Source organism: Xenopus laevis, chromosome 7L, assembly GCF_017654675.1.
Source record: "Xenopus laevis strain J_2021 chromosome 7L, Xenopus_laevis_v10.1, whole genome shotgun sequence".
NCBI lineage: Eukaryota > Metazoa > Chordata > Amphibia > Anura > Pipidae > Xenopus > Xenopus laevis.
The window spans coordinates 6,181,466-6,193,617 of NC_054383.1; the positions used below are offsets into that span (position 1 = coordinate 6,181,466).

Below are 12,152 nucleotides of genomic sequence, written 5' to 3' on the forward strand. Positions count from 1 at the left end.
ACTGCTTGCTGACTCCATACACGTTACTACTGCTTGCTGACTCCATACTCGTTACTTCTGCTTGCTGACTCCATACACGTTACTACTGCTTGCTGACTCCATACACGTTACTACTGCTTGCGGACTCCATACTCGTTACTACTGCTTGCGGAGTCCATACTCGTTACTACTGCTTGCGCACTTACTGCTAGTGATCCACAATAGGACTTTGCACTGGTTCTATACGATATTCAGCCAGTGCTTAAAGGAGAACTAAAGCTCCATAAAGAATTCAGTATAGAAATGTTACAATTTATAATTGTGGCTTCTGTACCAGCCCAAGGCCACTATTACCATTTGATAGGGAAGATCTTGTGCCTCCAAATATATTATATATAATACAGAATTCAGTGCTGCCCAGTGGGACACCAGCAGACTGGATGTGGCCCTCCAACATTTCTTATGGGGCCCCATAGGCTCCACATGCTTCTTGTCTTCTGTTCATGTAAATAAAGGAACATGTGAGGGATAATCTCTCCCGGAGATCTGAGCAGCCAACAAGTGAAACACGGACAAACATGGCTGCCTTCTAGTTGCTGGGTGTCGCAGACCCTGACAACAAAAAAAGCATTATTCCTTTCTAGTGATGAGCAAATCTGTTCCGTTTCGTTAAAAAATTAGTGAAACTGCGGAAAGATTCACAAAATGGCGCAATTTTGCGAAACAATGGGGTATTTTTTCTTTGGGCGACATTTTTCTCCAAATGCATTAAAGTCAATGGGTGTTTTTTCTTATGGCGGCTTTTTTTCTCCAAATGCATTAGGGCAGAGACACACGGTCAGATTCGGGGGAGATTAGTCACCCGGCGACAAATCTCCTCTTCTTCGGGCGACTAATCTCCCTGAACTGCCTTCCCGCCGGATACAATGAAAATCGCCTGCGGGATGCCAATCGGAGCTCTTTGTTTTCCACAGTTGCCCAGTTTCCTCGTGAGACAACTTTGGAAAACAAAGAGCTCCGATTGGCAGCCCGCAGGCGATTTTCATTGTATCCGGCGGGAAGGCAGTTCAGGGAGATTAGTCGCCCGAAGAAGAGGAGATTTGTCGCCAGGTGACTAATCTCCCCCGAATCTGACCGTGTGTCTCTGCCCTTAAAGTCAATGGGCGTTTTTTCTTATGGCGACTTTTGTTCTCCAAATGCATTAAAGTCAATGTGTGTTTTTTCTTATGGGCGTTTTTTTGCAGCAAATTTTTCCCACAGCGAATTTTCGCTGCAGTTTCGTGAAAAAATGGCAAAATTCTGAATTTTTGCCGCAAATCCATTGCTGGCGAATAAATTCGCTCATCACTATTCATTTCCATTAGTTTCCCAGATTTTCTTATTGTTTCAATTCCTACGTAGAGTAGGGGAGTGCGTCAGATACAGTAGCACAAGTCATGGTTCAGTTACTTTATTGTTATATATATCTATATACACATACACATTTGTTGGAGTGGGTTCACAACATAATAAATACATTTTCATGGTAACACAACAAAAAATACAGACACAGATCGAAGCTCATGGGTTCTCCCTCTCTCCCACCCCACAAATATGGCTACTGAAAATAACAACCAATTGCACATGAGCAGCACCGTCTTTCCGTAGTGATGACAGGAGCAGCATAAACAACCCCCCCCCATATAGTGCGGAGCAACTGCCACACGTATAATACACACATTCTGTCCTTCATAAGCAAGGGGACATGCGTGGGGGAGGGTGGGGTTTAGTGGAATGTAAAGCCACAGGCTGAGGGATGATGCTGATTGGTGGCTCTATCCAGCCTATGAGGGGGTCACATGGATCACAGACAGAATGGACAGCCCTTTCCCTAGTTATGCCTATAAGAGGCAAAGTGGCAGTTGCAGCGAGACTTCATAATAAAGGGAAAGAGACACATTAAAGGGAATAAAAATGCAGTTCTGACCTATCAGAAGGACCCGTTACCAATCTGTTTGTACAACACATTACCAGCTCTGAATCCCACCCGGCCTGGTAATGAAAGCATCACAATGATACGTGTTCTAGTCGTGCTGGGGCCCCTGTCAGCGCCGAGGGGCCCTTTTCTTCTCCAGAGGAGACAAGAGTCTCACGTCAGCCGTTAGAACTGAACCCAACTAGTGGCCTGCGGAGCCTGAGAGGACGCACTGCTGTACAGGGGGAGGGAGAAAATATTAATATCACTGAAAAAAAACAGACCTTTAATAGTTGCATATGACTGTGAACTTAAAGGGGTTAACTGTGAGTATGATGTACAGAGGGATATTCAGAGACAATTTGTAATTGGTTTTCATTTTTTATTATTTGTGGTTTTTGACTTATTTAGCTTTTTATTCAGCGGCTCTCCAGTTTGCAAGTTCAGCCATCTAGTTGCTAAGGTCCAAATTCCCCTAGCAACCATGCACTGATTTGAATAAGAGACTGGAATATGAATAGGAGAGGGCTGAATAGAAAGAGGAGTGATAAAAAGTAACAATAACAATACATTTGTAGCCTTACAGAGCATTTGTTTTTTAGATGGGGTCGGTGACCCCCCCCATTGGAAAGCTGGAACAAATCAGAAGACAAAGGCAAATAATTCGCAAACTATAAAGAAAAAATGAAGACCAACTGAAAAGTTGCTTAGAATTAGAATTGTATAACATACTAAAAGTTAATTTAACTGTGAACCACCCCTTTAACACCGGTGAGAGAAATCAGTAGAACAGCAGAACACTCTGATTGGCCTCCCATATTAAATCAAGCCCCACCCACCTGACTATAGTAACGGAGATATAGGAATGTATAGAATAAGTTAAGTGATAAATACATTATAAGGTCCCTACAGAACCCCCGCCCAGTCCATACTGCGTTAAAGGAGAAGGAAACCCTGTAGAAAAAACTCCCCACCCCACTTAGATCCCCCCTCCCTCCAGGCAAACTGCCCCCCCCCCGGGAAATGCCCCATACTTTATACTTACCCTTCGTCGCAGATTCTGGCAGCGGACTTCACGGCATCCATCTTCCGGGTCCTCGGTAAGCTGACTGGGAGATCGGTGTGTTGGCGCAGTTGGAGCAATTTGCCGGTTTTCGGAAACTGCATGCGCCAAAATTGAAGGAGATTGCCGATCTCCCAGTCAGCTTACTGAGGACCTGGAAGATGGATGGCGTTTTTTTTTTCTACAGGGTTTCCTTCTCCTTTAAGCCTGTATCACCCTGCCTGCCTTGTATATGCTGTTCTCAAATGGATTAATAAAGTTTTTTACGATTTTTAACTAAGTTTGGCTGCATCTAAAAGGGTTAATGCACGAATTGGAACTTACAGGAGAACTCCACAAAAACATAACTTAAAGGAGAAGGAAAATTTTAAATTAAGTAAGCTTTATCAGAAAGGTCTATATAAATATACCAGTAAACCCTCAAAGTAATGTTGCTCTGAGTCCTCTGTCAAAAGAAACAGCACATTTCTTTCCTTCTATTGTGTACTCATGGGCTTCTGTATCAGACTAACTGTTTTCAGCTTAAACCTCCAGGGCTAGGGCTTGAGCATGCTCAGTTAGCTCCTCTCCCTCCCTGCTGTAATCTGAGCCCAGAGCTATGAGTGAGCAGGGAGAGACTCAGGCAGGAAGTGATGTCACACCAAGCTAATGTGGCAGCTGCTATCCTAAACAAACAGAGAGAGTTTCTAGAGCTGTTTATCAGGTATGGGAAAGCATTCTGCAGAGTAAATAATCTATTCTATTGGCAATAATCTGCCTCAGTAGCTTTCCTTCTCCTTTAAGCCTTTTGAAAAGTAAACATAATTTCAAACAACTTTGCAATATACATCAATTAAAAAATATGCAGACTTTTTATTATTTTTATACTCTACTGCTGATCTGTCTGACTACTTTGCTGAGCTGTCTGACTACTGTCAAGTTTCTATCAACAGCCATCTGTCCTCAGCCTGCATCCTCCAAACCCCACAATTCCCTGCACACGTGATTTCAATAAGGAAAGGAACATCCCAGTGCAATGCATTGTGGGTTATGTAGTTCCTGCATGCTGTCTGTAAGCTGTGGAATAGTTGTTACAATCAGTGTTTAGTCCCTTCTTCCCTGCCAGGATTTCAAATGATGCAGAAAGAGAAGAACTGTTAAACAGCTGGATTTCAGCATAGAAAATGCCATTTATTCAGACTTTTTGAAGAAACGGCTAACTGTGATGGGTATATTATGGGTTTCTGTGTTACGTGGCCTCTTTATCAAATTTTGGTTCGGAAGCCGGAGTTCCCCTTTAGCTTCATATACAGGACAATGCTGACAATGAAAATAAATCTGTGACTTGCTGAATAACAATGTCAAAATGTCCTCACCTGCCTGCGGTACTGAAATCTCCCCAAAGTTCTGACGAGGTACCGGCGGCTTTAGCTGCTGCCACTGGGGTGTCCAAGTCCAAGTCTAGTAGGATGTCTGAGGAAGAAAGAACAGAATCAGGGGCAGTCACTAACTAGAAGTGAAACGTTTACAAGAAACGTTACAGCCAATGACCACTGAATAATGTGTGCCTGCCCCTTTAAAAAGGGGCCAAACCACCGGCTGGAGTAAAAGGAAGGACCTCCTTGGGGCTCATTAATCCACTATTTTGGATTCGGGCAAACCCCCGAATCCTTCTCAAAAGATTCGGCCGAACCGAATCCTAATTTGCATATGCAAATTAGGGGTGGGAAGGGGAAAACATTTTTTACTACCTTGTTTTGTGACAAAAAGTCACGTGTTTTCCATCCCCGCCCCTAGTTTGCCTATGCAAATTAGGATTCGGTTCAGCCGGGCAGAAGGATTCGGACGAATCTGAATCCTGCTGAAAAAGGCCGAATCCTGGATTCGGTGCATCCCTAATAAACATTGGGCAGTAACCCATAGCAACCAATCAGTGGTTGGCTTTTTAAGTCACCTGCAGGTTGAGCAATGAAAGCAAATCTTTGATTGGTTGCCATGGGTTACTGCCCAGGAGCAAATCCAGTGTTTATAAATGACCCCCTTTGTCTCCCTACACACAGGCCTATGTACTAACATTGTACATTACTACAACCCCAGGCTCATAGGTCACCTTGTGCTTTAGTAAAATTAATTATCATGTGCAAATACTGGGAACTATAGTTCAACTGCTGAAATCCAACCCTGAGCGACATATGGAGAAAATGAAATACAAGGGGGGAGGGGCAGGATAGTGTTAAATATAAGAGGCAGACTCTTACCTGGGCTTGTAGAATCGGGGGGCTGCAGTGGTGGGGGGGTCACATGATTCGCAACTGGGACTGAACTGGACACAGATACTGGTGGGGCAGAAATTTTACCCCCAGGAGGTGGAGGCAGCAGGGTAAAACTGCCAGTTCCAGCGCCTGCTCTCGGCTTATTACAGCCATCCTTCTTTTTAATATTCTAAACGGGTAAGAAAAAAAGACATATTTTTAAATTACAATTGAAGAAAAACAGAATTCTTGTAGAAAATGAAAATTCCACTTGGGCAATTGCCCCCGACAGCTTCACCAACGACCCCATCACTTCCCCAAGTACAAAGCTCAGATTCTCTGGACTTCCCATTCCCGGTCTCCTTCCAACACTCAAGCTGGCCATAGATGTTGAGATTTTTATATGATCAAATCCTCATCGTGAGACCATGATCTTCTCAGAACGATCGTACGAATTGACCATCAACTAAAAAGACCAATTTGCCAGGAAAACAAAGGGGAGCTGCCTGCTTGTCCCTGCAAACATAGATACATTGCACTGGGACCGACAAAGATTTATTGACCTGGCCGATCAATTTCCTGACAGATGTCGGCCGAAAAATCGTAAGATGTACGATCGTTCGAATCCCACTAACCGCACGATAATTTCGAAGGATTGGTCGGGCTTCCCTAAAATCGGTCGTTCGGCAAGAAGAATCGTTGCGTCTATGGGGAGCTTCAAACATAACAGGGTCTAATGGGCTTGTAGGCAGGTTTTATAGGCAATGGGCTGTCCAATGAGAGGCTGCAGAGAGGCTCGTGGCCCCAAGGGATTGTTATGGCTCCTGTTCTGCTCAAGGGCCTCATCGTCGTGTTAATATAATTAAACATGTAACTGGACCACTACAAATAAAAAGGTAAATATGTAAATTAGTGCAAGAGCTCTCTTTATTGGGCCAAGTTAAACTGGAAAAAGCCAATCCCCACTAGACCATGGGAAAGAGAGCAGCCCTGGTATAGGAAGCAAAGACTCAAAGCTTTTTACTCGGGTAAATACCTGGGGTAACTAGGGAAAAACCAATCCCCACTAGACCATGGGAAAGAGAGCAGCCCTGGTATAGGAAGCAAAGGCTCAAAACTTTTTACTTGGGTAAATACCTGGGGTAACTAGGGAAAAACCAATCCCCACTAGACCATGGGAAAGAGAGCAGCCCTGGAATAGGAAGCCAAGACTCAAAGCTTTTTACTTGGGTAAATACCTGGAGTAACTAGGGAAAAGATTATCCCCACTAGACCATGGGAAAGAGAGCAGCCCTGGAATAGGAAGCAAAAGACTCAAAGTTTTTTACTTGGGTAAATACCTGGAGTAACTAGGGAGGTGCAAATGGCAACCGTTTTATCCTATTAAAGATGAGCCAATTAATTCAGAGAGGATACGTACCCCAATATTAAGCTTGATTGTTTGACCTTCTTTGAATCCCAAATCGAGTTTGGGTTGATTGTCCTGTCCTACAGGTTCCTTAGATAAGTCTGATTCCTGCTTGACCCATCTGTGTCAGGGCAAGTATAAATCATATTAAATATAAATATTAGTGGTGATATTAGAACAGAGGAGGTTGTACATAAACAATATATAGATAGATAGATACTGTATACTGATGGGTCGGAGCCAGACTTACTTAAAGTGATCCTGCAAAGTTACATTGAAGTCAAAGGCATCGCCCCGATCAGAAAAACCGATGCCAATGAAAGCGTTTCTTCCTAAAGTAAAAGAAAGGGAGAGAGAGAGAGGCCAGTTATTTTATGGGAGGAGTCAGATGGAGCTGGACACCTGGCGCATTTATAAACACTGGGCAGATTTGCACCTGGGCAGTAACCCATAGCAACCAATCAGTGATTCACTTTTTTCAGCCAGCTGTGGGTTGGGCGCTGAAAGCAATAATCTGATTGGTTGCCATAGGTTACTGCCCAGTGTTTATAAATGAGCCCCACTGTGTTTAGTAAAGACCTCAGTCTGTGCAATATCTTCATTCACTTGTATTTTCCAAGTTATTATTCTACTGCTACTAAATGGATTTGCCTCTGGTCACTGAATGGTTCAGCCAAAATTCCATATATTTTATTAACTCCATTCTCCCCCAGGTTACTTCCCTTTCACCCATTCTGTTCGTTCCTTAAGGGGAGGTTTATCTTTAAGTTTTTTTGTATAGTTTTTAAATTATTTGCCTTCTTCTTCTTCTGACTTTCTTTCTTTCAAATGGGGGTCACTGATCCCATCTAAAAAATCAAATACTCTGTAAGGCTACAAATGTATTGTTATCGCTACTTTTTATTACTCATCTTTCTATTCAGGCCTCTGCTATTCATATTCCAGTGTCTTATTTATAGCAGTTCATGGTTGCTAGGGGAATTTAACCCTAGCAACCTGATTGCTGAAATTGCAAACTGGAGAGCTACTGAATAAAAAGCTAAATAACTCAAAAACCACAAATAATAACCAATGAGAACCAACTGCAAATTGTATCAGAATATCCCAATCTACATCATACTAACAGTTAGTTTGCTCTGTCAGTCTCCAAACCCAGCTCTGTGTATCAAAGGGAAAAACATTGTTGCAGTTATAGTAAAATTCAAACTAGGGATGCACCGAATCCAGGATTCGGCTCGAGATTCGGCCTTTTTCATCACGATTCGGATTTGGCCGAATCCTTCCGGCCGGCCGAGGTGAATTTGCATATGTAAATTAGGGGTGGGGAGGTAAATTGTATGACTTTTTGTCACAAAACAAGGAAGTAAAGAATGTTTTCCCCATCTCATCCCAAATTAGGATTTGGATTCGGTTTAGTATTCGGCTGAATCTTTCATGAAGGATTTGGGGGTTCGGCCGAATCCAAAAAAGTGGATTCCGTGCCTCCCTAATTCAAAAAAATAAATATTCAAACTGATATTGTTTGGTAGCCAAGAAATCAGAGACCACCGCATCCAAATGTCAGCAGGTCCCTATGAAGCATCCGTTCCTGTCCCACTTATTCCCGTCCTTACCGTTTCCATCTTGAATCCTGATAACAAAGTATCGGCTGGAATCTGTCACTGTCTCCACTGCAAGGCCAGGAAACTGATCGACCGGCGCCTGAGCGAAGAGCTCTCCTGAATGGGGAAAAGGCAAGCGAAGGGTTAAGTTTCTGCACGTGGTTAGGTCTCTCTATGGAGATCACTGTGGGGATTATATTTATAAGTAAAAAACAAAATGGAGGCCGCTCAAGCTCACTGCTTTTTCCTCCCTTTGCCAGGTGCTCAGTCTTCAGTGTCCCCACTGTATCCAATGACAAAGCTCAACATAGACGGCATAAAGGACCTTAGTTCGATCTGAGCTCTTTACCTTTAGTAATTACTGTACAGGTCTTACATATTGTGGCTCCACCTGTAAATTCCCTTCACCGACCCCCTGGGGAATAACATTTTACCTAAGGCAGGTGCTTTTTCTGGGACAAAATTTATATCGGTTTGGGACAGTATCTCTGCCATTTTCCCGTCGCTATTTAGGACTGGTATTTTTTTAATAATGCTACAAATCTGTTTGTATTCCTCACTTTGTTTTTCCTTCCCAGTAATCCCTTGTTCCTTTTTGGTAGTCGTGATGTTGCCTCCCTTAAAGGACAAGGAAAGTGTAAAATAGAATAAGGCTAGAAATGCTGTATTTTGTATACTAAACATAAACATGAACTTACTGCACCACAAGCCTAATCAAACAAATGATTTATGCTTTCAAAGATGGCCACGGGGGTCACCATCTTGTAACTTTGTTATACATCTTTGCAAGACCAAGACTGTGCACATGCTCAATGTGATCTGGGCTGCTTAGGGATCGTCATAAATGATCAAAACAGGACAAGCTTGAGTTCTGCTATACATAAGTATGATTGTTTCCCTGCAGAGCAGTTAGGGACCGTCTGACAATTCCTATCCACAGCTGTAAATGAAGGGAGAATTTCACTACATACAGTCAGGTTTGTTATAAAAACGGTACACATTTTTTAACTAAAGTATATTGGAGATGGGTTTATTTTTTATTAAAGAAAATGAAAAAGAGGAAAAGAACAATAGAGGGAAACTATAGAAAATCTCCATCTAGGTCTAAATGTGGTCAAATACAGTACTGTTTGGTTTTATAGTGACAACGTTTTCATAGATTGTGTTTTAACTTTTTTATTAAAGGTTTTTAAATGATTTAAATAAAACCAGTATTTCTATAAAAAGCCCACTAGGGGTCACTTGAACGACCTGTATAAAAGAACAGCTGCGTGCAACGGAATGTTAATATATGATTAAGGGATTTGATCCCGAAACGCGTTAGGTCTTTGTCCAGCAACCTGCTATATTAAATATTAAAGTGCTGTCTATGTTGAGTTTTGTTATTATATTCATTATGTGCAAGAAGCAAAGCCCCACTGATGGGAACAGCAAGACTTGCTGAGCCAGAGATCAGACCTATGAGTTGGGTGAATAACTGCCATTTATATCATACCTGACACTTTGTCCTCCAACTTGATGAAAGCGACATTCCCTTTGGAGGTGAGTCTCATTCTCCCTGTCCAATCCGGCTGCTCCAGTTTCCAGTCAGAGGCCCTGTGTGTTTGTGGGGGGCAGTGAAAGAATAAAGAGGGGGTACACTGAGTGAGTGTGACGATAAACCTGGGGGGGGGTATTACATAGAATAGAAAGTGGCCAGAAGTGGAGCTTAATGTTTGTTGGTATTTCTCTGCAACTATATTATATGGGACTCTGTTATGGAAAGCAAGGGGTTAAGATAAGGAAAGGGTTAAACGGGTTGTTCACCTTTGAGTTAACTGTTAGTATGATGTAGAGAAGGATATTCTGAGACCATTTGCAATTGGTTTTCATTTTTTATTATTAAAGGTTTTTGCGTTATTCACCTTTGTATTCAGCAGCTCTCCAGTTTGCATTATAAACAATCCGGTAGCTAGGGTCCAGATCACCCTAGCAACCATGCATTGATTTGCATAAGAGACTGGAATATGAATAGGAGAGGCCTGAATAGAAAGAGGAGGAATACAAAGTAGCAGTAATAATAAGTGTGTAGCCTTACAGAGTATTTGTTTTGAGATGGGGTCAGTGACCCCCCATTTGAAAGCTTAAAAGAGTCCGAAGAAAAAGGCAAATAATTATAAAACTATAAATAAATAACGAAGACCAATGGAAAAGCTGCTTATAATTGGCCATTCTATAACATACTAAAAGTTTATTTAAAGGTGAACTTTCAGACTGACTCACGTCAGTGAGTCAGTCTGTCCCCGGGTAATAACAAGAGGAGCCCCATATCCCTCCATCACCGAGTCTCCCTGTCCCATATCCGAGTGCCAGAGCTTCGGGGCGATTCCTGTGTCGGTGACAACTCACCTGTATCCTCGGTTCGATGCCCGCGGAGGGATCCGGTACACGCTGATATCAGGCTTTACACACAGCACCGACTCGTACTCCGCCTCAGCCGCCATCTTTAGCTACCCAGACAGCTGACTTCCGCCCGTCACCATGGAGACAGCATCCGGGCGCTCACTGGAAAGACGAGGAGAGGGAATTGCCGCCTGACCGGAAGTGAGATGCTGCCTTTTTTTGTCATCGGGATAACAGGTCGACGTGTCACGTGACATCCAATTCTCAGTGGGGTCGGTGGTGGGTTCCACGAGGGAGAGAAAATGGCTGAGGAGTCAGCGCTCCCTCCCCTGTAGAACTGCACTCAGGGGGCCGGCTGGAAGGATCTAGTGGGGGCAGCGCTGCTGAATATCACGGGGAGGGGCTCAATGAATAAACACTGGGCAACTTGCAGCTGTTGTTCCACTATAACTCCCAGTCTTTCCTCAGTCAATGCCAAACAATGTGTCTCCTGTGTAATTGGATAATGTCCCAATTCCCACACAGAGTCATGTGACCGACTCAGAGCAGAGTAATGGGGGGAGGGGCTGGTCTAAGGCCAAGTTTGGGGCAAGTTTATTCTTTGTAATGAGCCTTGAACTGAAATTGTTGGGACCATTGTTTTTATGTCTGTTGGACTGTGAGACTTCTGACCCAATTAAACGCTTCACATCTGGGGCCCCTCCAACTGCGGCACATCTGGGTCCCATTGCATGCTGGGTATTGTAGTCCTACATTAGACTTGTCAGTTGGCAAATTGTTATACGCAAACTACATTACCCAACATGCACTGGGAGACACAGGCTTGGCACATTGGGGCTAGAAAAAACTTTGGCTGGTTTCCAAATTACAAACCAGCCAAATGTGATGCCTTCAGCAATTCTCAGCAATTCTCCGGTTCATTGTCCTACTCAGAACTTCCACAATGGTCTCCCCAGAAATCATTCAGTCGAGTTTTCTTCCTCCGTTATTTAGTGACAGTGAGACCCACATGTTCTGTAAGTAACTGCCACCTAAATGTCCCAGGAGGAACGTAAAGGAGCAGTCGCTTCATACACTTATAATACACAAAAAGGAGTGGGCTGTACAGTAACATAATGCTCTTCCAGAAATAAATCCATGTTATCTGTATGTTACATGTATGTTACTTTTGTTACCTGTATGTTACCAGTATATTACCTGTATGTTGACTGTTTGTTACCTGTTTGTTTCCTGTATATTACATGTATGTTACCTGTTTGTTACCTGTATATTACATGTATGTTATCTGTTTGTTACCAGTATGTTACCTCTATATTACATGTATGTTACCTGTATATTACATGTATGTTATCTGTTTGTTACCTGTATATTGCATGTATGTTATCTGTTTGTTACCAGTATGTTACCTGTATATTACATGTATGTTACATGTATGTTACCTGTATATTACATGTATGTTACCTGTTTGTTACCAGTATATTACATGTATGTTGTCGGTTTGTTACCAGTATGTTACCTGTATATTACATGTATG

The 12,152-nt window shown here is 42.8% G+C and overlaps 1 protein-coding gene across 2 annotated transcripts; it reads right to left on the bottom strand.

Moving 5' to 3' along the window:
* Nucleotides 1-1,413: 1,413 nt before the first annotated feature.
* Nucleotides 1,414-11,005, bottom strand: necap1.L (NECAP endocytosis associated 1 L homeolog). 2 transcript variants are annotated; one of them, XM_018224274.2, is made up of 8 exons: nucleotides 10,625-11,005; nucleotides 9,732-9,832; nucleotides 8,249-8,353; nucleotides 6,886-6,967; nucleotides 6,648-6,756; nucleotides 5,234-5,417; nucleotides 4,352-4,448; nucleotides 1,414-2,165 (listed from the first exon to the last, which is right to left on the bottom strand). In XM_018224274.2, exons 1-8 carry the CDS (start codon nucleotides 10,717-10,719, stop codon nucleotides 2,120-2,122), a joined length of 819 nt encoding a protein of 272 aa, XP_018079763.1. In that variant the 5' UTR covers nucleotides 10,720-11,005; the 3' UTR covers nucleotides 1,414-2,119.
* Between the last annotated feature and the right edge of the window lie 1,147 nt (nucleotides 11,006-12,152).

What these genes read in the sequence shown, in the direction of transcription:
- necap1.L (XM_018224274.2), bottom strand. Translation starts at nt 10,719, where the DNA reads ATGGCGGCTGAGGCGGAGTACGAGTCGGTGCTGTGTGTAAAGCCTGAT. An exon ending in CAGGATTCAAGATGGAAACG is followed by an intron (nt 6,968 to 8,248) that starts GTAAGGACGGGA and finishes CTTTTACTTTAG; the next exon opens with GAAGAAACGCTTTCATTGGC. An exon ending in GATTTCAGTACCGCAGGCAG is followed by an intron (nt 2,166 to 4,351) that starts GTGAGGACATTT and finishes CCTGTACAGCAG; the next exon opens with TGCGTCCTCTCAGGCTCCGC.